The 25981-nt window shown below is 36.5% G+C and overlaps 3 protein-coding genes and 1 long non-coding RNA gene across 16 annotated transcripts in view; 3 read left to right on the top strand and 1 right to left on the bottom strand.

The window, feature by feature from the left end:
* The window catches only part of LOC124451890, a 61003-nt gene that overhangs the window by 12993 nt on the left and 22029 nt on the right, over positions 1–25981 (top strand). For 2 of the 13 annotated variants that reach the window (XM_047002484.1, XM_047002485.1), the window contains exons 2-3: positions 12576–12699; positions 17970–18103. The exons of 1 other annotated variant lie outside the window; for it this stretch is intronic. Coding sequence is in view for 6 of the 12 variants with exons in the window: in XM_047002492.1 (XP_046858448.1) it covers positions 20926–22563 (1638 nt within the window). In the remaining 6 variants the exon portion in view is untranslated. Of the gene's footprint in view, positions 1–12575; positions 12710–17969; positions 18104–20699; positions 22968–25981 lie in introns of those variants that run through there. 10 more of the 13 variants (XM_047002492.1, XM_047002493.1, XM_047002494.1 and 7 more) reach the window with 10 other exon arrangements.
* LOC124451107 lies at positions 1781–4874 on the top strand. Its single transcript, XM_047001733.1, is given in 4 exon segments — positions 1781–2028; positions 2072–2386; positions 3301–3603; positions 3605–4874. Coding segments are annotated over 4 exon segments (1413 nt in total). The 3' UTR covers positions 4152–4874.
* Positions 4225–9644, top strand: LOC124451106. Its single transcript, XM_047001732.1, has 10 exons — positions 4225–4320; positions 4986–5075; positions 5323–5434; positions 5682–5831; positions 6174–6335; positions 6445–6486; positions 6587–6682; positions 7137–7436; positions 7618–7825; positions 9232–9644. The coding sequence occupies exons 1-8, from the start codon at positions 4225–4227 to the stop codon at positions 7211–7213; spliced, it is 825 nt and encodes a 274-aa protein (XP_046857688.1). The 3' UTR covers positions 7214–7436; positions 7618–7825; positions 9232–9644.
* Positions 10451–10976, bottom strand: LOC124451908. The gene is made up of 2 exons (XR_006950740.1): positions 10924–10976; positions 10451–10746 (listed from the first exon to the last, which is right to left on the bottom strand). It is a non-coding gene; the product is annotated as an uncharacterized LOC124451908 (long non-coding RNA).

The following is a 25981-nucleotide window of genomic DNA, read 5'->3' as shown; positions in this document are numbered from 1 at the left end:
CAATGACCTGTTTACGTTTGATCTACGAAAGTTTGTAGAAGACTTAGGTGATAAGACGAAACTAACAAAGAGAAGCCTGCTTAGCGCATTAGCAAAGATATTTGATCGTTGGGTTTAATTAGTGCCGTTATTATTTTGATGAAGATTTTGTTTCAACAATTGTGTGTTGATAAGGTTGATTGGGATGACAAAATAGAGGGTAAGCACGCAAAGATATACTTAGAGTGGATTGAGAATTTAGTTAGGGTTCAAAGAATTAAAATTAATAGATGCGTTTACAGTGATGTAATTGAAAGGGTCGAGTCGTGCGAACTCCATGGATTTGGCGACGCAAGTGAGAAGGCTTAATGCGCAGTAGTTTATTTTGTTTGTCGCACAAGCTCTAACGTTCATGTAAAATTATTGGCAGCGAAAACTAGAGTTGCACCCCTTAAGAAACTGACGATTCCACGTTTAGAGCTTATGTCTGCGCTTATGTTAGCTAAATTGGTAGAGTCAGTAGGGAAGGCTTTAGAAGAGCAGGTAGGAAAATGGAAGTCAAGATATTGGTAAGATAGCATCACTGCTTTGCATTGGATTCAGAATAGAGGTGAATGGAAGCAGTTTGTGGGACATAGAGTGAATGAGATACTAACATTGACGAGTAAGGAAAGCTGGGGGCATTGTCCAGGGGTAGAAAATCCTGCAGACTTAGGGAGTCGCGGGGTGTTTGCGTCAAGGCTAGAAGAGGATTTAATTTGGTGGAATGGACCAAATTGGTTGAGCAGTCTAGAGCATGAGTGGCCTCAGTCTGTAGTGAGTAAGACCGAGGAGAGTGTTCAAGAAGAAAGAAAGGTGGCTGTGTTAGTAGTAGACGCTAGTGAGAAATTTGTTATAGACCAGATTATCTGTATAGATTGATACAGTAGGGTGGAAAGGTTATTTCGTGTAACAGCATGGGTTGCACGGTTTGTCAGGAATTTGATTGCTAGGATCAAAGGGAAGCATGAGGATTTGACTTTTACAGAGTTAGGGAGTCAGGAGTTACAGAAAGCAGAAAGACTTTGGATAAAGGCTTCACAGGACAGGTTAAAGAAGGAAGATAAGTTTAAGCAGTTAGAGGTACAGCTCAACGTAGTAGAAAAGGATGGGTTGTTAAAATGTCAGGGTAGGCTAGCAGAGTCAGATTTGGAAGAGGAAACGAAATTTCCTACTTTACTACCAAAGGAAGGTCGATTGACATAATTAATCGTTGAGCCCAGTCACAGGAAGGTACATCATAGTGGGGTAAGGGCTACTTTGGCTGAGATAAGGTCTAGATTTTGGATTCCCCAAGGAAGACAAAGGGTAAAATCGATTCTCAACAATTGTATCGTGTGCAAGAAATTAGAGGGTAAATCGTACAATAGACCTAGCGAAGCAAACCTTCCAGCATTTAGAGTAGAGCAAAACGAAAACAGGGGTAGATTTTGCAGGACCATTATATGTGAAGAATGCACCGGGGGGCACAGATAAGGTTTATATCGCATTATTTTCATGTTGTGTAACTAGGGCCTTACATTTAGACTTAGTTAAAGATTCGTCTGCGGATGAATTTGTGAGATGCCTTAGACGATTTGCAGCTAGGAGGGGGACCCCATCATTAATGGTGTCAGACAATGCAAAAACGTTCAAAGCAACAGTCAAGACTTTAGAAACCCTATATTAAAATGCAAGTGTGCAAGGGTATTTGGGAAACAATAGGATAGAGTGGAAATTCAATATAGAAAGAGCTCCCTGGTGGGGTGGATTTTTTGAAAGGATGGTTAGGTCAGTGAAGAGGTGTTTAAAGAAGGTACTAGGGAATGCGAGGTTGACATTTGACGAATTACTGACAGTATTGGTAGAAGTTGAGGCAACATTAAATTCTAGGCCATTGACTTACACGTACGACGAGGTGGGTAGTGAACCACTAACTCCGTCGCATTTGGTGACGGGAAGAAAGTTTTTGTCCATGCCAGACGAAGTGTCTGGTGAAGAGGAGTCTGATGAGGGTTACTGTAAAAAACGGTATCAGTATTTGAGTAAGAAAAAAAATGCATTTCTGGAATAGGTGGCGAAAAGAGTATTTAGTTGATTTAAGAGAGTTTCATAAGCAGGACAAAGACAATACTAATAGGGCAGTGCAAAGGGGAGATGTCATAACTGTTTATGAGGATAATGTCAAAAGGGGAAGTTGGAAAACAGGTGTAATAGAGGAGTTGGTTGTAGGGAAAGATGGTGTGGTTAGAGGCGCTAAGGTTCGGTTAGTTAGGAACGGTAAAGTCGTTCACCTTAATCGTCTCGTCCAAAAACTCTTTCCTACCGAGTTGAAGCACGACGAAGGCGAGTGTGAGCGAGAAGAGAGAGAGAAAGGACTGAAAGGAAGGTAGAAAATACGGGCAGACCCAAAAGAGCTGCTGCTCTTGATTCTGTCTGGAAGACACAGAATATGCTTGATTAGTGGGACTAATCAAGGTGGGGAGTGTGTTGTAAAATGTCATGTTATGTTGTGTAGTGTGTGAATATACCGTATGATAAACTGTAAAATGTTAAGTCATATATTACTAGACAAATACGTATATAGTTACTAAACTGTGGTTTCAGTGGAAATCCTGTACGTAAATTCAAAATACTTAGGAACACTTGTGGCATTGCGGTAGGATGTAGGTAATGACGGTACTCTATAAACGGAATGGCGTAGTGCAAGTCATGCAAACGCCCAAAAACCACTTCCGAATAATTACACATAAATATAGCTTGCAAGCGTTTGTTCGGGAGTTCGTAAATATTGTAGTTATTGGTGTATGAACTGGTCATACAAATTTGATGAATTAGAGTTGTATTGCAGAAGGCAATAAATTTCGAAAACGCAGTTGTAGGATTGACGGTTGTCCGTAATCGTAACGAGGTCAAATTGAATCATTCCGTATCGCGAAGAGCCAACGCTTGGAACGTAAAATCGTGCACAACACTGTAAATATCTTATTGAAGTGTCAAAATTATATAATCAAAATACAGTCCCATCGTTAGTGTGAAGTTTTAGAACAGTGAACCAGCACTTCGCGCAGATTGTGCGAAAGAGTACTCAATAAAGCAAAATGCTGTTGATGGTTTTCTTTGCTCTTCTTAAAGATAATGGTCATCAAAATTGGCCTAGTTGTGCTCGCACTTTGTTGCATACATCAAGATGTATTCCCATTCAGAAAAAATCTGGCATGGATTATGTGTACATTTCTTTTGGTACACAATTGTTAAAGCACTTTCACAAGCATCCTTGTGAAACAGTTAAGAACATTAATATCTTGAAATCTCTTTAAATGTTGATGGGCTTCCTTTGTTTAAAAGTTCTGCAAAAAATATATGGCCAGTGTTGTATGCCATTTTGAATATCAAACCTGTTGTAGTGTTTCCTATTGTCCTAACATGGGGTGACTCCAAGCCAAAAGACTTTGAGTTTTTGGATGAGTTTATAAAAGATTTGAAGGGTATTCTAGAGAGGGGAGTCCAAGAGGGGGAAAAGGTTCTGACTGTTACAGTAAGGGGCATTGTTTGTGATGCTCCTGCAAGAACACTTGTTAAAAGGTACAAAACTTTGTACTGGTTATTTTGGTTTTGACAAGTGTACACAAAAAGGGAAGTGGCTTGGTCGAGTGACTTACTCTCAAAATAATAATATAGAATTGCGCACTATTAATTCCTTTAGCAAGCAGATACAAGAAGAACATCGTCGCTTTGTCAGGCCTTTCTGTCACTTGCTTGCTGGTATGGTAAAACAATTTCTAATTGACTACATGCATCAACTGTGTCCAGATGTTATACGTAAATTGATTATGGTTTGGATGAGGGAAAATCGCGCTTTTAAAATGTCTGTTGCCCATGTAGAGGCTAATGGTAAAAAATTGGTGGAGTATAAACCATTTATCCCTTCCACATTTGTGCGAAAACCTAGGAATTTATTGGAGGTTCGCATATGGAAAGCTAAAAAATTCAGACAGTTTCATTTGTATACAGGCAAAATTGCTTTGAAAGGTATTTTAAGGCCTCATTTATATGAAAATTTCTTGGTCTTAAGTGTTGCAAGTTCCATTCTGGTTAGTCCTTTGTTTGCTCAGCTCCACAAAAATTACGCTAAGCAATTAATGCATTATTGATGATTATTGCATTATTGTTGAGCAAAGTATGTTCTTGTATGGAGATGAATTCGTAGTGTATAACGTACAAAGTATGATTCATTTCGCTGATGAGGTGGAACAGTTTGGGTGTTTGGATACATGTAGTTCATTTCCGTTTGAGAATTATATGCAAAAGTTAAAAAAAATGGTTTGTTCTGGAAAAAGCCCCATTGCACAAATTGCTAAACGTTTAAGTAAGTGTTCTGGCACTATTTAACAAAATGATGAAGCTTCTATAAGTCTAAAGGTCCCATACAATGCATTTTTGTTAGATAATTCATCGTGTGGTGAAGTTGTTGACAAAGCAAGTAATAGTTGGGATAATGAAGAACTTTTTCTTTGCCGAATACATGACAAAACTGTGCCTTACTTTACAACTCTTTGTGACTCCACAAATCATCATCTCAATGGAACACAATGAAAGTGCTTCCTTTTAACCAATTAACAAAAAAAGCAATAATGATTGATTATGGCTGCGGAAAAAAATATTTATAGTCGTTTTGCATACCACTAACTAATAATAAAGGTAAAATAACCAGTTTTCAGAAAGTTTTTGGAAGAAAATGTGTTCCAACATTTAAACATGTTTTGTTTAATGATAAAATTTCTCTATTCGGCCTTACGTTTTACAGTCCATTACACTACTTAACTAAATTCATAGATTTTGCCTGATGCATGTTTATTTGAATGTAAATAGGAAATGAGTACTGGTATGTAACTGAGAAACAGTATTGCAGGCTAAAAAGAGGGAAATTTCAAATGAGCTATGATTTCGAACTCTGCAATCTGAAATTGTATTTTTATTTGCTTTAGATGTCTACTGATACACATGAAGTTGTAGAATTCCTTGATGAGAAGTCAGTTGAAGTTGTTCCCAGAAGTTGGATTGAAGCATGTGATGGTGTAGGGTTTGCTTTGCGTTATTGTTTTTATGCAATATTGTTCAATCATTCATTTTTATTTATGTGCTCGTTACTGAAAGTATGTGCTATGCATGTCTATGTTGAAAGATTGATATAAGTCACAATCACATGCTATAATTTGTAAAGGACAATGGATTCCCATAGAATATAATATGGCATATCTTAAAGATCTTCCTCAGTTTATACGTACAGGTCAATGCAACTAACTTCATTTAATTACAGTTTAGGTTTTGTGTTACTATTGGCTGAGGACAAACTTCTTAGCTAGGGTAAAGGAGCTGGAATTGCCGGACAAAACTCGTTGGAAAAAACATAAAGTCAGAATATTCACATTTGCAGGTTAATATGGTGTCTTGTGATTATAGTATGAATTTTTCATTTAGGTTACATTTGTTTTGGATTTCCAGTTATTTCCATTTTGATTGTAAATAATCATTGCTATGTCCTAATGGTGTAGGAATTTTTTATTTTCTGAATTTTTTATAAACTTGCTGCCAGGTGTTTCACATTTTCTCCACTGAAGCCTCAAAAGTGCTATAAACGATTTAATGCTCTGTTTCTAAATTTAAACCTTTCTTTTACTTAGACAACTTGAAAAGTGCCCAAAAGTTTGCTAGAAGAGCCATTGCCACTTCAAACATTGAATCAGATGATGAGTCAATCAACGAGAAGCCACGAAAACGTCCTCGTCTCAAAAGGAGTATCGAAGAATTTCCAGATTACAGTGACATAGAAAGTAGGTTATATAGTATTCTAGATATTTCTCTCCGATCCCAACAACTTGCGTACACAGTAACAAAGAAAAGTGTTTTATTTCTACTGTTATAACTAACTACGTGCGTATATGGCTGTAGTCAATAAAGGGTCTTGTGTGTAAAACACAATAAATTCTTTGAATTTGGCTATGTCTTCTTTCTTAAGATGGGAAAAGATAGGATTAAGACCGAATGTATTGCCGTAGCTACTTAAATATTACATCTTTGACAAGCATTAAATTAACCATATTTTAGTATTTTTAGTATAGCTTGAGTACTCAATAAACATTGTTATGCGATGATCGGGTATTTTTTCTCATCAGACGATGATGAAAATGATGAACCAGTAATTCAACACAGAGCCCCTCGGTTACCTCCTGCTCCACGTTACGCATCTTTTAGTATGAACAATAAGCATTTATTGGAATCTTCTGAAAGTAATATGACAACAGCCGTCAATGAAATCTTATCAACAAATTCTAGAAGTAAGTACTGTAGTTACAATGCAATAAGCAATTGCTTTATTCAAAGGAGTGCAGTTTTTCACATATTGCTACGTTGCATTTAAATCTAATGAGTGATTTTGCTTTTTAGATTTGCCGGTGTACAGCGAGCTGATCTCCTTTGCAGAAAAAGGTATAAGCGCAATTATAATCCTTGTACAAGTGGACAATTTTTTGACAGAAACATGCATGTATAAAATTTCTCTTTTCATCCTAATATAATGTTGATCTAGATTTATATGACGGTGAACTAGCACCAGAAATCCTAAACACAAAGGATCATGCAATAACTTCGCCATCTACTAGTAGGACACCATCTCAGTGTAGTGGTAAGTTTTCTGTTATCAGAACTGACTAATCAGCAACTTTCATATAATATGTCGACTAAAATGTTGAAATAGTTTTGATTGATTCTTTTTAACTAACTTTTACATTCGTAATGTACATTTACTGTTTTTCTACGCCCATGGTTGCATTATAGGGCTTATGTATGTTCTACAGGTGCTGTTGGCGTAGGTCCTTTAAAATATTGTTGTAATTAGTTGAAAAAATGTTAGTTATAGTTAAAATTGCAGTTGTGTTCACCACGATTTAATCAAAATACATCCGTTCAAATCTAATTCTCAGCGTTTGCTATCAAACTACTAAATGAAACTTTCTCGAGGTTTTTATTTTAGTCACCTTTCTGTTTCTGACTTTTGAAACTTGTAGTGCCTTAATTTAAATGACGTTCGTACGTGCAATAAAGATATATGTTAAACCCAGTACATGTCTTCTCTGTAGATAAAAGGCAACGTCTCTTCACAAGGAATTCCTACAACTGGCACAACAAGAGAAAGACATTCTCAACAAAACAGTGATGTCTTAGGGAAGCTTTACTTACAATTCATTATTGCACGTCTTTTTGTTACGTTTTCATTTACGCTCATTTCGTGTCGTTTGAAATGTTTTTATTTTCTTCACAACTAACTGCAACACGTGTTTGCTTTGCAGATGCGCATGACCTTTCATCGCACGAAACGCCTTCGACAAGTTTTATGAACATAATACCTACAGGAAGACGTTCTCAACCAAACATTAATGGTACCTTTTCTACAGTATATAGTTTTTGAATAGCGTTGTTTTATGTATGCGTATTGAATTAGCAATTTGATGCGAGTTTTTATTTGAATTTTCTTGTTAGCATGTTGTAAGGTTTTATATTTTTAAGATATTACGTAGGTTATACATAAGTTATTCTATTATTTTCGTATCTATCTTGTAGGCTTCCAAAGATCAGTTCTCACCAAACTGGAAACATTAATTGATAAGCAAGAAGAAGCGGTGTCAATATTGCGTGCTCTGTTAAGCGCTACGAAAGGTGTAGACGAGCACGAAATTTTGGATAATGTTGTACCTAATCCCTTAGATTCGGTTGAAGAACTTGAGGACCTATCCTCTAGTCTTGATGAAGAAAAGTCCAGAGAAAGTTGGTAAGTTTTAAAAAGTTAACCACCCATACGTATTTAGTAATATTTATTGGCACCGCCTATTTTTTATGCATGATTCTTTCAAGTGTTACGTAAAAAAAATGTGACAAAGGAAGGCATAGCCTTTCCCCTTTATCGGTTTGGAAACGTGAAAACGATAGTTTCATTTGCAATTACCTAACATAATATTGACTTTTTTCTACCATTTGTGTTTGAAGCTTGAAAACATGCACGTTTGTCAAAGTCTATAACGTAATTTTAATGACGATTTTCGTGACGTTAGGGAGTCATATTATCTGATTAAACTATATGAATCTAGCATCGTGTTTTTCGTGAGAGCATTGTCGTGTTCTGATTGATTTAAATACGTTACGATACTTCAAACGGCTTTTAGGAGTAAGTCGTTTTATTTGTGCTGAAAAATTTAAACGAAGAAACTGGTCTTTCTAAAAGTTCTCACCATTCACTTTGGATGGTTTTGTTTTGTAATTCGAGATCAAAATGGTTATATATATATGTCTAAATTGGACTTTTACATATAATTTATCTTTTACTCTCTTTACTAGCTGCTTTTTTTGGTAGCACTGTGCGCAAACACCTGTAGTGTGTCAAGTAAGCACAATTAGACGATAATGATTGCTGAAGCAGCACCATGTTTTGTCTCTTTTCTCGTTCATGAATAGGAAATACAGCCATTTATGTTGCTCCTTGTAATAAGGAATATTTGTAAATGTAGATCGTCCAGGTTGGTATAGTCTAGAGAAGGACTGTTTTTGTTGTTGTTGACTGACGTTTCGACAACCTTAGCGGTAGTCATCTTCAGAGTCAAATGACGACATTAATGGCTGTATTTATTACGTCATTTCACATGAAAGATCGCAATTTATAGTATTTTGAAAAATTCCCAATGGAACAGACAAAATATTCAAAGTTTAATAAAAAAATAATCATATTTGAAATCAGCCAAAATATCACTAGATGCCCACTTCAAAACACTAACAATTGGCGTCATCTATTTTTTGGAATTTGAATAGCTAAAACAGATTGAGATGCACTGGAGTTTGAAATTTTTAAACTTTATACTTCACATGCAAGTAAAGATATGTTAAGAATTGCACATTAAAAAACGTGTAATTTTCTATCCTGCCACTGCACACAGTAATTTGCTTACGTTACCAAAGGATTTAAAATTGCATGGTTTTGAAAAAACATTTCTTAACGCACGTTAAAAGCTGCCAAAATTTCAGAATCCAGTGGATTGTGCTTTGTATAATCTATCTAACTTTCAACAATAGGTGACAGTTTTTGTATGTTTGGGACAACTAATAGAATATCCATGATCAGCTAAAATTTTTAACAAAGATCGAGACGTGAACGCAATTGAATACCATAAAATTTACATATTGCAGCTACAGGACATGCAAATCTCATGCGAGAAACTCGTTGAATTACGTTTACGTCCCTTTGGGCCGAGTTTATTGGATCGCCCTGGCGCGAAAAGATATGATGATGATGATGATGGGGATTCTGCTTAATCATAGAAGTTCTACATGTCGACTAATTTCAAAGACTAGCAGTTTTAGATTTGTAAAGTTATGTACGAATTTGAGTTAATATAAAAATAATGATCCAGACAAGCAAAGCTATGAATTAATCTAAATGAACTTTCACAAATGTTGACTGCCTTCCGCCTCTTTAAATAAATATTCCGAAGTGTTTTTTTCCATTGCACAATAGTATTGAATGTATACTTTTGTTTGATGCGAGGCAAAATGTGTACATGGGACTCTGAGTCATTTGAATAGAAAATATTGTGAATGTATTTGCATTTTTGGTCATTTTGGATGGAGATTATTGTAGGTATATCTTGCTTTTAGTTGTTTGATCATTAGTGTACTAGAATTGGCGCACCATTATTAGAAGGGGGGGCACAAATTCGTATATGCATGTATTAATCCATTAAAAACAATCAATTTCAAAAGAACTTAATGCAGCAGAACATGAATTTATGAATATGTGCCCCAATCAACGAGTCTGTTACGCCACTGTGTTTTTATATTTGTTCAGTGAGGATGTCCTCTTGACTAAAGGAAGATTTTAGATAATTTTTTGAAGCCTCTCTGGATTGAGAATACGACAGATTTAATTGAATACTGTCTCAGTCGTTGGATTTATTTGAAAAATCTACCCAAAGCAATGGATCGATGCTGCTTGCTGGAAATGGAAAAGACAGGAGAGGGAAAAGTTGTGTAAGGTGAATTTTCGTTTAATTTAATTTAGCATCTGTTATATTTCACAATTAGAATAATAGTTAGGTAAGATATATCAGCTCAATGGCTAGCTTTCCAAGATGATATTATGATAAAAAAACATGGCGACCAACGGAGTCCGCTACTGACAATACAAAGAATTATAGTCAATGTAGGGCCATGTTGTATGCTCGAAGCATTTCGCGAAAGTGGTTCGATTTTTCCGTTTTTGTCTAAGTAGGCGAGATTGAATTTGTCTTGTGAAAACGGGGAGTTATTTGTCTCGCTCTGTGGATTGTCTTGCTAACCAGGCTCATATGAACAAGCCCTAAAAGTTTGTTACGTTTCCAAGCACGAGTTGAAAACTAGAGAGAAGGCATTTTCAAAAGAAATAATTTTTCATGATAAAAATATGATGGACATCCTGATACGATAACATCTTACAAATGACGCATAAAGAAGTTATTTAAAAACACAATTACATGTCTGATTGCTGGTCTCACATGATTGCCATGTTAAAGCTATTTTTCTAACCATGGAAGATCTTGTGGCTTTCTACGAGAGTCATGAGATAAGGAGTTATGTTAGAATACAAATTTGTTAATATGCCACTGATATTACCATGAATGGAGAGAGAGAGAAACGTTCCATCTCATGAAGAAGTACGTTAAAAGTCTAAAGAAGAGTATGTTAAATACATTTCTTACTTTTGTAACAAGTTAACAGCTTTAGGTATAATTATTAAATATTTCGGATAGAATTCAGGTCATTTTTTGTGCAATCGATGCAGTGCTGCTCGTGGGCCATTGGTCATACATATAGATGTATAAAATTAAATTGTCAATCACTTACGCGGATTTTTGCGAGCTTTGGGAAAGTTTGAGTTTTGTTCTTCAAGCAGACATATAGAAAATAAAATTTCTTTACTGCGTTTGACATTCCCAAATTTTTGTTAGTAAATTATTTTGTTTTGGTTATTGTCGTGTTATTGTATCAATAAAATATCATGTAGTACTTTAGTATACAGTGTCATTTATTTAAAAATTCAAATGCACAAATATGCCATGTCTGACAATTTAAATTAACTTTACTACGACTCTTGACGGAAATGTAAGAAAATTTTATTGTTTTAGCGTGCATTGCAAAATAACATGTGCTGTGCAAATGAAAACTGAAAACTGCAGTCTGCGGTATTTTGGTAAAGTGAACATTATTTAGCTAAATTCAACTTTATAGGTTGTATAACAAAGACCTTATAAAATTGGCTTATAATTGTAATAATTTCGATGTCTATAGCATGCCAAGTGCACGGGTGAATAAAAATTTTAAATTGTGTTGCATATATTACATGTCTTAGTAACAAAGGTTTTTCTTCTCCCTCGAATTTTACATGAATTCTAACAGCAAAACATGTACAGTATGAACAAATTAAATTAGCATATGGTGATCGTGCATTGAAGGTTCACTTTAGGTTAAGTGCTTTAATTTGGTTGTAAAATAGCTAAAACAACATATTTAAGAAAATACTTAGTTTTATCAATATTAATAATTCGGTAAGTATTGAAACAAAAAAAAGAAAAATTTTATCCATCTTTTTTAAGTTTCATTTTCACGCCATTGAATATTGTAGAATAATACTAGCTGTTAGACCTTACGTTGTGTTGGTTAAAATCTAGTCCAATTTTTTGCTAGGCATTTCAAAGGCTTCTCAGCAAAAAGAGCAGCGATTTTTGTGTAGCGTCCATTGCCGTTCACATGCTCTTCACGTGTATTGCATACTTGAACATTGTTTATGTGAAAAACAATATAACAAAAAACCAACCAACTGCAAAATTATATGACGTGTAAGAAACTCATCGAATGTATAGAAAAATATACCTTCAGGATTTTGTAGAACAAATTAACTTTATATAAATATGGTTAGGGCCCCGAGATTGAACTTTAAAATAACACAGACAAAATTTATGACACTGTCTAATAGTTACACGGCGAAGTTTGTTGGACACCGCTAGCAGATTACAAAATGATATAGATAACAGACGGTTATGAAAATCTACTGTTTCCTTCGAAATATTTCTTTCAGAAATAGTAATTCACAAGATATTCAAATAATTCATTCCTGCATAATATCTGTTTAGGTATTGATTCATTATACGACAATATATTGTTAAAAATATGTCTATCAGCTGACATGGATTTATATCGTTTATCGCTTTGGACAATATAAGTGCGTGTTGTTGCGCTTGTGAAAAATTGTGAAAACGCATTTTAACTTACTCATGTTTTAAAACTTTTCCTTGGAGATAAGAGATTATTGATATGTTGTTATGTTTGACACAGCTTGATTCTTTAAATGATTTCAAAGTTGGCTGAATATGGTATTTTAGAAATGCTATTTCTACTTTCATACTAATTTAGCCATTGTCCATATAACCAATCATAAATTGTTTATTGAAGATACAATGTCATTATATGCACTTAAATAAAGTATATTTTCTTTAAAGCGCTGTACAAAACTTCAAACGTCATATCATGTTGGCCATCATCAACTTTGGTGAAAAGTTGGAACGATCTGATCGAGCTAAATCATTGTAATTTAAAGAAACATTCTTTTCAGTAAATAAAAAGGTAGGAGCAAGTAAGTTAAATTTCACTTACGTATGTATAAGTCAACAACGAAAACTTTATTTTGATCAAACGTCAGTGATTAATTTGATCATAAGAAAAACGTTAATACGTCAAGGGACACAAGAAAATTTAGTAAATTTTAGTTTAATTTAATTTAGTATCTATTATATTTCACAATTAGAATCATAGGTAGGTGAGATATACCAGCTCAATGGCTAGCTTTCCGAGATGAATTTATGATAAAAACTTGGCGACCAACGGAGTCCGCTACTGACAATACAAAGAATTATAGTCAATGTAGGGCCATGTTGTATGCTCGAAGCATTTCGCGAAAGAGGTTCGATTTTTCCATTTTCGTCTAAGCAGGTGGGATTGAATTTTTCTTGTAAAAGCGGGGGGATATTTGACCCGCTCTGTGGATTGTCTTGCTAACCAGGCTCATATGAACAAGCCCTAAAAGTTAGTTACGTTTCAAAAGACGAGTCAAAAAATTAAAGATCAGGCATTATCAAAAGAAATCATTTTTAATGATAAAAATATGATGGACATCCTGATACGATATCATCTTATAAATGACGCATAAACAAGTTATTTAAAAACACAATTACATGTCTGATTGCTGGTCTCACATGATTGCCATGTTAAAGCTATTTTTATAACCATGGAAGAACCTTGTGGCTTTCACATGCTCTTCACGTGTATTGCTCACTTGAACATTGTTTATGTGGAAAACAACATAACAAAAAACCAACCATCTGCAAAATTATATGACGTGTAAGAAACTCGTCTCATGTATAGAAAAATATACCTTCAGGATTTTGTAGAACAAATTAACTTTATATAAATACGGTTACGGCCCCGAGATTGAACTTTAAAATAACACAGACAAAATTTATGACACTGTCTATAATAGTTACATGGAGAAGTTTGTTGGACACCATTAACAGATTACAAAATGATATAGATAACAGACGTTTATGAAAATCTACTATTTCCTTCGAAATATTTCTTTCACAAGATATTCAAGTAATTCATTGTACATCAGATTCCCTGGATTTTTATCGTTTATTGCTTTGGACAATAGAAGTGCTTGTTGTTGCGCTTGTGAAAAAGTGTGAAAACGCATTTTAACTTACTCATGTCTTAAAACTTTTCATTGGAGATAAAAGATTATTGATATGTTGTTATGTTTGACACAGCTTGATTCTTTAAATGATTTCAAAGTTGGCTGAATATGGTATTTTAGAAATGCTATTTCTATTTTCATACTAATTTAGCCATTGTCCATATAACCAATCATAAATTGTTTATTGAAGATCATCATCATCATCATGCAGTCAGTCGTAAGCGACGAGGACTGTTCTATGGTTGGATTGAAGCTCTCCAGGCCGGTCTGTTATCAGCCAGTTGCTTCCAGGTTGTCACGTTGATGTCTCTCCTCTTTAGGTTTCGTTTCATGACATCTTTGAGTCTGAGTCGAGGTCGGCCTTGGTTTCGTTTCCCTTCTACTAGTTGGCTGTACAATAGCTGGCGTGGTAAACGAGATCTCTCCATACGATGGACATGACCAATCCATCTTAAATTCTTTTGAATCAGCATGTCAGCCATGTGTGGCAGGTCAGTCAGACGGAGAATCTTAGCATTTGCGATCTTGTCCCGCCATGATATCTTCAGAATGTCCCGCAGTTGTCTCATCATATACGCACTCAGTTTCTTCACTTGAAGCCTGTAGATTGTCCATGCCTCTGCTCCATAAAGGAGTGTTGTCAGCACCACCGCCTGATAGACCTTGGCTTTAACTCTGGTCGAGACATGCTTATTTTGCCACAGCCGATCGTTTAGTTGACTGAACGCTGCACTCGCCCTTCCCATTCTGTTCCTCAGCTCCTTTTCAATCTTAGCATTGCTGGAGATTGTACTACCCAGGTAGTTGAAGTCTGTGGTCTGGACAAGAGGCTGTCCGTCTATGGTGATTGCACAGGGTTTTGGGGAGGAGTAGAAGCTTTACTGGCTGGTAGAGGCACTCAGTCTTTTTGATGTTTATCTTGAGGCTAAACATAGCGGCAGCTTGTGCAAATTTGTCCACCAATGCCTGCATCTCTGCTGCACTGTGAGCAACCAGAGCACAGTCGTCTGCAAAAAGCATATCTCTGACAAGCTGACGTGTTGTGCGTGTCTTAGCTTTGAAGTGTGAGGCGTTGAATAGGTTCCCATCATGTCTAGTCTGGATGTAGATACCTTCCCTTGTGTCCTCGAAGGCAACCTCCAGCATGGCAGCCAGGTAGAATGAGAACAGTGTCGGAGCCAGCACACACCCTTGCTTTACACCTGTTGAGACAGCGAATCCCTCAGAGCAGTCGCTCCCACGAGTGACTTTAGCTTGCATTCCTTTGTGAAACGCTTTCACGAGATTGATAATCTTATCTGTACAGCCAAACTTTTTCAGTACTGCCCACAAGCCGCCTCTAGGGACAGTGTCAAAGGCCTTAGCAAAGTCTATGAAAACTGCATAGAGGGGCATATTCTGTTCAGTGCATTTCTCCTGAACCTGTCGTAGGCTGAATATCATATCCATGGTACTCCGCCCACTCCGAAATCCACTCTGGGTCTCAGGAATTACTCTGGGACTTATCATTTCGTTCAGACGATTGAGGAGTATTCGAGCCATCACCTTCCCAGCGATTGAGAGTAGAGGAATGCCGCGATAGTTGGCGCACTCTTTACGACTGCCTTTCTTGAATATAGGGACTATATTCGCGTCCTTCCAATCTTGTGGAATCTTCTCTCCTATCCAGGAATCTCCGATCACATCTAGCAGCCTCTCTTTGAGTGTTGTACCACCATACTTCCATACTTCTGCAGGTATCCCACAACATCCAGGAGCTTTGCTTTCCTTAGTTGCTGCGATCGCCTTCAGTTCATCCATCTTTGGGGCTCATCCAGTACGTGGACTGTTGGACGTTGGGTGATGCTCGCAAGAGCAGCACTATCCACGTTTCCAGGCAGATTTAACAACTGGTCGAAGTGCTGAGCAAATCTTTCCAGCATCTTCTTGTTGTCTGTCAACACAGTCTCTCCATCAAGAGCGAGCAGTTGGGCAGTACCTCTCTTTTGTGGGCCATATACTTCTCTAAGACCTCCATAGAAGGACTTCATGTCGTTTTCTGCTGCGGCGTGCTGCAGTTCCTCTGCTTTAGTCTCCCACCACTGAGACTTCTTCTGTCGGGTGTACTTCTGTAGTTTGCTGCGTGCTGATGCAAGGTTTGCCCTGGTAGACCTGGTGTTTACAGTCAGCTGTCTTGCTTTGCCTGGTTCCTCTCCTCTAGTAGTCTGTTTAGCTCCTCGTCTGTTTCGTCAAACCAGTCCTGGTGCTTGCGTTTCGGTTTGCCTAGGATTTCTTTTGCTGTATTAAATACTGTATCCCTTAACGTCTCCCACTTCCCTACAACATCCGAGTCTCCTGTTGTGCTCTCCTGTAGTGATGTTGTCATACTTCTCTGAAAGTCTTTGCGCACACTGTCACACTTCAGTCTGGCCACGTTGAGATTGTACCTGTGCTGTCCTCCAGTTTTCTTGACTTGTTTCCTTAGTGAGAAGGCGATTTTGGACAGCACCATGTTATGATCTGTGTTGCAATCAGCCCCTCTAAATGCTCTGGTGTTGACTATGTCCCTCTGGTCTCTCTGCCTAGTGATCACGTAGTCGATGAGGTGCCAGTGCTTAGACCTCGGGTGCATCCATGTCGTCTTGTGGGTGTGCTTATGCTTGAAAACAGTGTTGGTTATCACTAGACCATATTCAGAGCACAAGGCTAGGAGGAGTTCTCCATTGGTGTTGCACTTGCCCACGCCATAATGTCCCAATACTCCAGGCCAGTTTTCCACTTCATCTCCAACTCTGGCATTTAAGTCTCCGGCTATAATGAGCTTATCGGTGCTGGGCACTTCTCTGATAGTTTCCCTCAACTTCTGATAGAAATCTTCCTTTATCTCATCAGGGTTAGTCATGGTCCGGGCGTAGACACTAACAATAGTAGCCCACACCATCCCCTGCAGAGGAAGGCGTAGAGTGATTATTCTGTCGCTTACAGCTACCGGTTCTTGTTCCAACTTCTGGGCGATTTGGTTTCTTATAGCAAAACCAACTCCAGCCTCTCTTTTCTCTCCTCTCTTCCACTCCAGAAAAAGGTGTATCCTTGGTCAACCAAGCTGCCACTTAGAGCCAGCCGGGTTTCACTCAGTGCTGCCACGTCGATGCTGTACCTTGACAACTCCCTTGCTGTTAGCGCTGTTTGCCTTTCCGGTCGTTTAGATCCAGGTCGATCAAGCAGCGTCCTCACGTTCCATCCTGCGAGTCTCAGATGTTTCTTGATGTCCTCCTTGCGGTCCACCTTGCGTCCTAGCTTACTTCTCACTGGTCGCCGGAGCGGGAGCGGACCAGCGCGAACCTTGGTAACCCGGGCGATGTTCGAGCCGGTATCATGTCTAGCTTCCTTATTCATTTCCATAGAACTGCATGCAAAATGTTAAGTGGCACTGGCTTTTGCATCACCAGGACACTCTCTCGGTGGGGCACTGCTGTTCTCCAGCGGGCAAGAACAAGTCAGGACGTGCTGGCAACAATACTCCACTGCAGGGACTGCCAATCCAGTTGTCGTTGACTGAACATGGTTGCCTTTACGGGGTCCCATCTCCGTAGTGAGTTGTTTGAGGTTCACCTTCCTTTAGCCTTTAGTCTTAGCAAAGACCTTTCCCACAAGGCAGTGGGGGTTTGCTGGAAGCAGGTGTCAGATGGTCACAAGACTCCATAGTGCCTGTGGCTTTTTAGACAGTTGTTGTTTTTGTATTGTCAGGGTGTCTGACCACCCTTCCATCGTCATAGGCAATGGTGAGTCAGATTAGTCGCCGACTTTTCGACCATGACACAGGTGGTACTCGCTAACATGGGAGAGTCGTCAGCCTTCATTGCCGGAAGGTCTTCATGCACTTGGGTGAGATGACACCCGCCTACACCTGGAGAATCCAGAGTGCAGCTCGCTCACATAGTTTCGCCGTCCAGCCGAGGACGTTACCGGGGGATGGCCGTTGCCCTGCACAAGCAACTACTTGGAGCCATATGTGAGCTAGGCAGGTGGTGAGGGCCAATGCTCTGAGCCATGCACAAATGCATGCGGCTGCCCAGGGTACAGAGGTACTACCCCTAACACCTGCCCAACCCCCCAAGATACAATGTCATTATATGCACTTAAATAAAGTATATTTTCTTTAAAGCGCTGTACAAAACTTCAAACGTCATATCATGTTGGCCATCATCAACTTTGGTGAAAAGTTGGAACGATCCGATTGAGCTTAATGATTGTGATTTAAAGAAACGCTCTTTTCAGCAAATAAAAAGGTATGAGCAAGTAAGTTTAAATTTCACTTACGTATGTATAAGTCAACAACGAAAACTTTGTTGTTGATTAAACGCCAGTGTTTAATTTGACCATAAGAAAAACGTTAAAACGTCAAGGTAACAAGAAAATTTAGTATTTTTTCAAAATAATGTGAAAGTTATTTTCAATTCGTATGTATATGAGTGAACGAAAATATAATGATTTTGTTCAACTGGACCACAAATACTTCAACTGGACCACGTATACTTAAATCCGAAATAAAACTTGTTAGTGGCGTATCTAGCGGTTTCATTAGTTTGTGTGTCTCAGCCTTTGGTTGGGATTAAAAATTTGCACCTCATGCAATATATGTCCATCGTATTTTTATCATAGAAAATTGTTGCGGTTATCTTAGTGCTTTCTAACTGTTGTTAATACAGATTTTCCATGATTACTATTGATATTATTCTAATTTTACTTTTGGCTTTTTGTTTAATGCCTTTCTAGCTATATGTTTGTGCTCATCGTGAAGCTCAATTCATAAAATTTTTGTAATTCTGTTTAAAAAGCTTGTTGGGTAAATGCAGAGCTTATGTGAATGACAAGTTACTGTCATCTTGAACAAATCATGTTTAGAATGAATATTATAAAAGTACACCGACAGTATTTATCACATTGGGATATTGATGGTTGAATGGAGAATTTTAGTGAACAAAAATTGCGGTTGCGTGAAAAAATTGTATAGATAACAGTTCTTGGTGTTCGACACTCAACACCCACGTTTAATGCATTTCATTCTTTGTTGCAAAAATGACAAAATGACAATTCACATGTGAATATTGATGATTTTGAATAACATTTTCACACGTCAACATCAACTTCACAAAAAGCTTCCCATATGTGAATATACTTGGTGTTGAATTACATAATTACATGCTCCATTAGAAAAACATGCAGAAAAACCAAAGAATCATTTTATTGATTTGTTATTTTCAATGTTATTGGTAGCAAAGCTTGATTTTTTAAATGAATTTTTGTAATTAGAGCAATTTTGTCGGGTGAATGCTCCTTTAGAAATTTCGTTGCTATTTTTACTGAAATAGCATTTCGATCTCTACATTAAGCTTAATATTTTTATGGTTTGAATACTGTTAGCCACGCAAATGCGCGACGCCCACGCACGTCATGTGACATTCAATTTATTATAAAACATCAAATAATTCAAAGCATCAAAGCGCATGGATACGAGGCTGCTGTTTGATATGATTAACACTTACATATATAAAGATCTCAATATGAGAAATCTTGGTGAGGTAGTTGCCCCCTAGCTCCTGCAGTTTTGCATTACAAAGTTGTTACGGGAAAATACGCGTGCGGGAGAAATGACAAAATTGAGCTGATTTACACATTTTGGTTTACATTTCTTGTCAGGACCGTATCTAGAATATTAACTGGGAGGTTTTTATTCCTATATTCAGCTGTGCTCGACTGGCTCTCTTAAAGACCGACTTGGCTTTCGAAAGAAATCGGTCGGACATTATTAAACATATTAATAAAAATCCCCCCCTCCCGATTAGCGTTCGTGATACGGCACACTGCTTTTTGACTGCAATCATTCTGACTTATTTGCCAGTCTAGACTTTTTACATTTATATTAGACTTTACATCAATAATAGGAGGTACTTTTTAAATACGTATTATTGTCAATGTTCGTAAAATTTGGTAAATCAGAAATTAGATCTAACGTCTACCAACAACTGACGTTTCGACAAAATTTCATTTTGTGAAAAACATAATTTTTAAGAGGTAAACCCACCCCACCCCCCTAACAACACCTGTTTGCGACGGCCTTGAGAATCATTGATTTCGATCTTTTACAAAAATAACTCAAAATTTGTAAATTTAGTGAGTATCTAAACTTTGTACACGTTTGCCCTCTGTGTTTTGATTTTATACCAAAATTTTATGAAGGATTTATTTTGTTGTGGTTACTGTTGCCTTTATGAATGAAGTTTTTACTAAAATGTAAATTATGATGTAGCTTTGAGAAACAGTTTACATTTTATAAGTAAGTTATTTTAGGGTGGTTATTCCTGTGATAATGTATGAACTTTTCATTAATAAATTTAAAATATCATGAAGCTTTTACAAAAAATTTACCTTTATCCCTAAGTTGCACTGCGTACATTATTTTGTCAAGTGTTTTCTCTTTAACAATTCAAATGGAAAAATATAATGCATTATCTGAAATTTAAGTCAACTTGAAACAACTTTTACAACGATTCTTGACGAAATTATAATATAATTTTCACGTCATGTTTCTACTAGTTTTTGGACTGTCTCATTTGTTAATTAATCAATTAAAATTTTATTGCACATTTCCTTAAATTTTAAGAACAGTGTTTTGCAAACAGAGAAAAAATACCTAAATACATTATTAAAATTTTACATTAGTATTCTATTAGTTATTTGAATGCAAAATAGAAAATATAGGCGATTTAGGAAAAGTAGTTATCTATTTCAATATAGATAAATGGGTAAGTATTAAAACGAAAAAAGAAAATTTTCTCCATCTCTTTAAATTTCACGTGCATGTCAATGATTATGTATTCTATGGATTTTTTAGACAAGCATTTTTAAAGCTTCTCGGCTAAGAATATCGACTTCTGTCTAGCGTCAATTGTGTTTCACATGCTGTTCACGTGTATTGCATACTTGAACATTGTTCATGTGAAGAATAACATAACATAAGACCAACCGACTGCGAAATTATATGACGTGTAAGAAAATCTTCTGACATAAAGACAAACCTATCTACAGGATTTTGTAGATCTCAATTACTTTGTCTAAATATGTCGTCGTTTATCCTCCACATATTAAGTTCAACTGTTGGTGTATTGTGTAACAAAATCCGAGATATAACAGCAGAAAAACTTGAAGAAGGTGATGTTACGGATGCGAAGCTTCGAGGAATTGTTGTGAGAGAATTGAATGATGTAAAAACTAAACTCGACGCATTGTCACGAAAAGATCTTCTCAGCAGTTATGATTTCTTAGACCAAGGAATTTGCTTTTTACTTGATTGTATCGAGAAATCTGCACAACTAAAAGAGGGAGAAAAGGAAAAATTGAGAAATTTAACTGAAGGAAATCAAATTGATTCATCGTTGATTTCAAGCAACCAAAGCAGTGTAAGATCTAAAGACTTTGATCAAGAACACAAACTTGATGAAGCTTTTAAGACATTAAGTATTGAAAGTCTTCTTCAATTGAAAACTGCTGTCAAGAAATTTGAAAACGCTAACATTGAAGCAACTCGTGCATTCAATAACGAAAGTTTGTCAATTGAAGATAGAATCTTTGCATCGAAAATTCGAGTAGTTTCAACCATTTTGCAATGCATGGAATGTCCAAAAACGGCCATTACATTGTGTTTGTCATTTTTGGAGAAACTTCACTCATTACCTGCTATTCGTGAGATATTTAATGTTTACATCAATGGTGGAGTGAAGTCGTTGTTGAATAAAAACGATCGTGTAGAAAATGTACGATCAGTGATGTTTATTAACCGCTTATTGTTTCAGTTTAATATGAAGTGTGGGAAAACCTATCATATGGCTTTAGTTTGGCCGACCATTCAACTAAAAAACAGACAATTTAATCCAATATGGAATTGGCGTGAAATCTCGGAGAGAAATTCTTGGGACAGTGAGGTCCAAGGTCCAAATCAATTGGAATTGGAAAGCCAAGTAGATCCACAACATATTCATTGCAACAGTAGCAATGACTTAATTTATTGTGATCCAGAGAGAAATTTGATCAAGATTATAAGAAAATGTGCTGATGATGAAATCGTCTATGAATTTCCTGAAGGTGACGTCATAAAGGCCAGCTTTATTGATGAAAAGGATGACATGTACATCATTGTCCTACGGAAAACGTCCTTTGACTTTCATCTAGTGATGTTGGATCCTCATTTTCTTGTTAAAAGTGAAATATCCTTGGATCTTACTTACAAAGACTATAAGAACTTTCGTTTATTCGTGTCAGCTGAAAACATCGTGGTTTTTGATGTAATCAACAATTTTGTGTTTGTTTGTGACTTGCAAGGAAAATTGATAAAGAAGTTTATAGTTGAGCAAATAGAAAATCCTATACGACGGATAGTCGTTACCAATGAGAACGAAATAATTTTAGGTGACCATGCTTCTTTGTACATTTATTCAATGGAGGGTTGTCTGAAGTCGAAAGTGAATTTTAATTTACAGGTGAAAGATTTTTTCTATCACTTTGGTCTGAAGAAATTTCTCATAATTGAATATTGTGGTCCTTTTCATTACCATTTTTACAGTTGTGATCATTCAGGAAAACTTGAAACATTGACTGATCTTAAAGACATTCATATTTATGAGTTCTTATCCTCAAGTTCAGTTCCTGCTATCGTTTGTGAATCAACTCGTACGTCCTCACGTTACCTTATGTGGTGTTAAAACAACTTGAAACTACTAAACTATTTTTCATGTTTGTAATCAATCGTCTTTTAGTGTGATCTCCCTCCTCCCGTTTTTTAGAGCAGTGCTTGTAAAAACACTCTATTTATATTACATTTTTTATTTTATAACAATTGTCGTACTTTATATAAGATTTCATATTGAAATGTTAATTTCTGGTAATATTTGCTAATAAATCCTCAATATCCTTATGTAAAAAAGAAAGAACTCCAAAAAGTAGCTACAATAAAAGATGAGCGATTATAGACTACATCGTGGAAAATTAAGGTATCGCTAAGTTAAGCAATAATTTTTATGTTTAATTGAATTATACATTGTAATTTACAAAATGCTGTACGCACTTAGTTAAATGTATGATGAAAAGATTTATGCTGCATTTTTAACAATGAATATTTAATACGTCAATGACAGGGCAACTAACTACTGAAGGTCCGTTCACATCATCTGATTTGTCGGATCTGACTTTTTCGGATCCTAAAAAACGGATTGTCTTAACATATATAAATAGTGAGCTTCTGATAGTCGGGTCCATCTATCTAAAAAATCGATGGAAATAGAACTAGCTCTATTTTCATCCGACAAGATCAAAGGAAGCCGACAAGTGAAATTACATTGATTTGAAAAAGACTTGGAAAGAAGAACAAAAATACGAAAAATATATTGATAAATGTACTGGATAGCACAAATGGCTGCTCACACGACTTTAAATATCTAAACGAATATAAATATCTGAACAAACAATCAAAAGACGGATCCGACAAATTTGAACATGTGAACAGGACTTAAGGGCTGGAACTGGTTGGGATCCCATGTCCTTTGAGGGAGACTGTCTACAAATGTTGAAGAAAAACATACGCAGGGTATATTTCTTATAAAAAAGGAAGTTTAAACTCTCGATGAAAAAATTAGGAAGACTTTAAATATTTTACTAATTAAACAAGTCATTCCTTGTAATTTCTACTTCATCTTTTTGAGAGGGAAGTCTTTTAGCTAATTGGGCCAAGTCCCCTTGTCACGGTCTGAGTAGCTCAGGTTTGAGTATCTTCGTACATAAATCCCTATGGCTTTGCACCTCCACAACCAATATGGCTGCCATGTTTTTGTTATCTCCACACAACGTTCACAAATGATTTCAATACAAGTGAAATCAATATATATGTGTGTGACAGTAAAGATAAACTTATCAAGTCTTTTTTACCAAAGGTTAAAGGTAAACCAGTTGATAATGAAGTGAAGTTTCGTCCTGTGAAAATATGGCAATTTTGACAAATGCATCTGGCCGATTTTACAAATTAATTATTTTTAAGTTAGATAAAACTTTTGTTAAAAAGATGAAATTTCATCCACAGGTTAAAGGAATCAACGCAAACACTCGAGTCATTTACACTCCCTTTGACAACACTATCAAAGATTTTATTTTAAAGAGGACAAATCACAGCTTGTTATAGTCCGGAGGATAAGCTCCGAAAATTGGTCAGATTGTTCAAACATGTGAAGAAAGCATGAAACTTGCCACAAATTGCTAATTTGATTTATAGATCAAAATAAAAGTGAGACCCCAGCAGGATCAGCTTGTTTAGGGTACTTTTGAGCCGATTAAAAGTTTGGTCAGCGGCTTAAATCGCGGGCTTAATGAGGCTTTTATAAAACCGTTTTAAATATAAAAATGTTAAATAAAAATGTTGTATTTTATATAAAAACAACAAAACACCATGAAAATTCCGGTAAAAATTAATTAATTGTCGAAAGTTACCCTTTTTAAAGGTTATTTCGAAAACTGCATAAATTTTGTGCTCCCTGTGGCAAAAGCCTGGTCGCCTAGTTAATTTGGCATTTCCAGACGATATAGGCTATTTCTCGATAATTTTTTTGATTATTTTTCGCTTTTAAAATGTCTTTAAACTGGAACCTTTGTGCCTTATGTCAAAAAGACACAAAAGAAAAGATTTTATGTCCGGAAAAAGCTTCAAATACTTTACTTGCTGGCTCAAGTTACAAGACAATTGCAGAAAACTTGAAAGAATTCGAGAAACTTGATTCGCTACCTATTAACATTCCACTTTCTTCTCTTGATGATGGCAGAGGTAAGGAATTCCTAATCAATTAAAAGTGAAATAAACTCACAGATCAACTATGAGCCATAAATTGTACTTATTTAGCCTTATAATAATACTTTAACAGGCATTGAAAATACTTTAAGAAATCACAGAGCATCATGGCACAAATCGTGCTATAATAAATGCAATACGCTAAAGCTTCAGCGGGCACAAAAGCGCAAAAGTGAAGAGGAATTTTCAACTGAGGATCCAGCAATATTAGGAGCTACTAGTCCAGCTAAAACAAGAAGAAAGACATTTGAATTGTCAAGTAAGAGTAGCAATGCTTTATCATGTTTTTCTGTGATTGCACAGAGGGTGATTTGCATAAAGCAGAAACCATGTCAATTACCAATAATGTTCAATCAGCGGCCGAGACGCTTCAAGATTACAAACTGTTAGCAAAATTAGCACAAGGTGATATGCATGCAAGAGATGCATATTACCATAAATCATGCTTGACATCTCTCTATAACCGTCAGAGAAGCAAATTAAACCAACCACAAGATAGTGCTGTTGATGATAAAAATGAAATAACACCTGAGGCAATAGCCCTTGCAGAATTAAGCCTATATATTAGTGAAAGCCTGGCAGCTGGTGAAGCAGTTTTCAAGATGTCTCAATTGTCAGAGCTCTATTGTTCAAGACTTGAACAATTAGGAGTAGAAGTGAAAGGACGTATCAACTCCACAAGACTGAAAGAACGACTTCTCACTCAAATACCAGAGCTGCATGCATTTAAAGATGGTAAAGATGTGAAGCTGGCAATGCCAAATGATATTGGAACAGCTATGGCTTTTGTACACAATAGGAACCTAGACACCGCTGCATTGTACCTTGCAAAAGCTGCTAGTATAGTACGAAAAAAAATGTTCTTGAAAAGGGAACCCTTTGAAGGCACGTTTACACCAGAATGCCAACAACAAGCAGTCCCCGATAGTTTACTTGCCCTGATAAATATGATTTTAGAGGGTCCAAATATAAATAATCAAAAGAAACAAGAGGTGTCAGGAGCCAGTGCCGCTTTAACGATTTCCCAACTGCTAATATTTAATTCAGTAAAGCATGTACGATCAGGTGCTAGCAATGCCATTCGACATGACAAGTCAAGAGAGACACCATTAACCACTTCCACGGCGCTCGTTGTCCATGCAGAAACAAGAAAAAAAACATTGGTCGACAAGTTTTATAAGCTAGGTCTTTGCATTTCTTATGACAGACTAATGCAGATATCTGCAGATCTGGGAAACAAGTGTTGCAAACTGTATGAGAAGGAGGGTGTTGTATGTCCTCCAAAATTA

Source organism: Xenia sp. Carnegie-2017, unplaced genomic scaffold (assembly GCF_021976095.1).
Source record: "Xenia sp. Carnegie-2017 unplaced genomic scaffold, XeniaSp_v1 HiC_scaffold_24, whole genome shotgun sequence".
Classification (NCBI taxonomy): Eukaryota; Metazoa; Cnidaria; class Anthozoa; order Malacalcyonacea; family Xeniidae; genus Xenia; species Xenia sp. Carnegie-2017.
This window is presented reverse-complemented; position numbering and strand designations above follow the sequence as displayed.

Excerpts from the sequence above, each read along its gene's own strand:
- LOC124451106 (XM_047001732.1), top strand. The coding sequence starts at position 4,225 with ATGATTCATTTCGCTGATGAGGTGGAACAGTTTGGGTGTTTGGATACA. Across the intron at positions 5,435-5,681 it reads CAGAATATTCACATTTGCAG|ACAACTTGAAAAGTGCCCAA; the intron begins GTTAATATGGTG and ends TCTTTTACTTAG. Across the intron at positions 6,336-6,444 it reads CTTATCAACAAATTCTAGAA|ATTTGCCGGTGTACAGCGAG; the intron begins GTAAGTACTGTA and ends TTTGCTTTTTAG.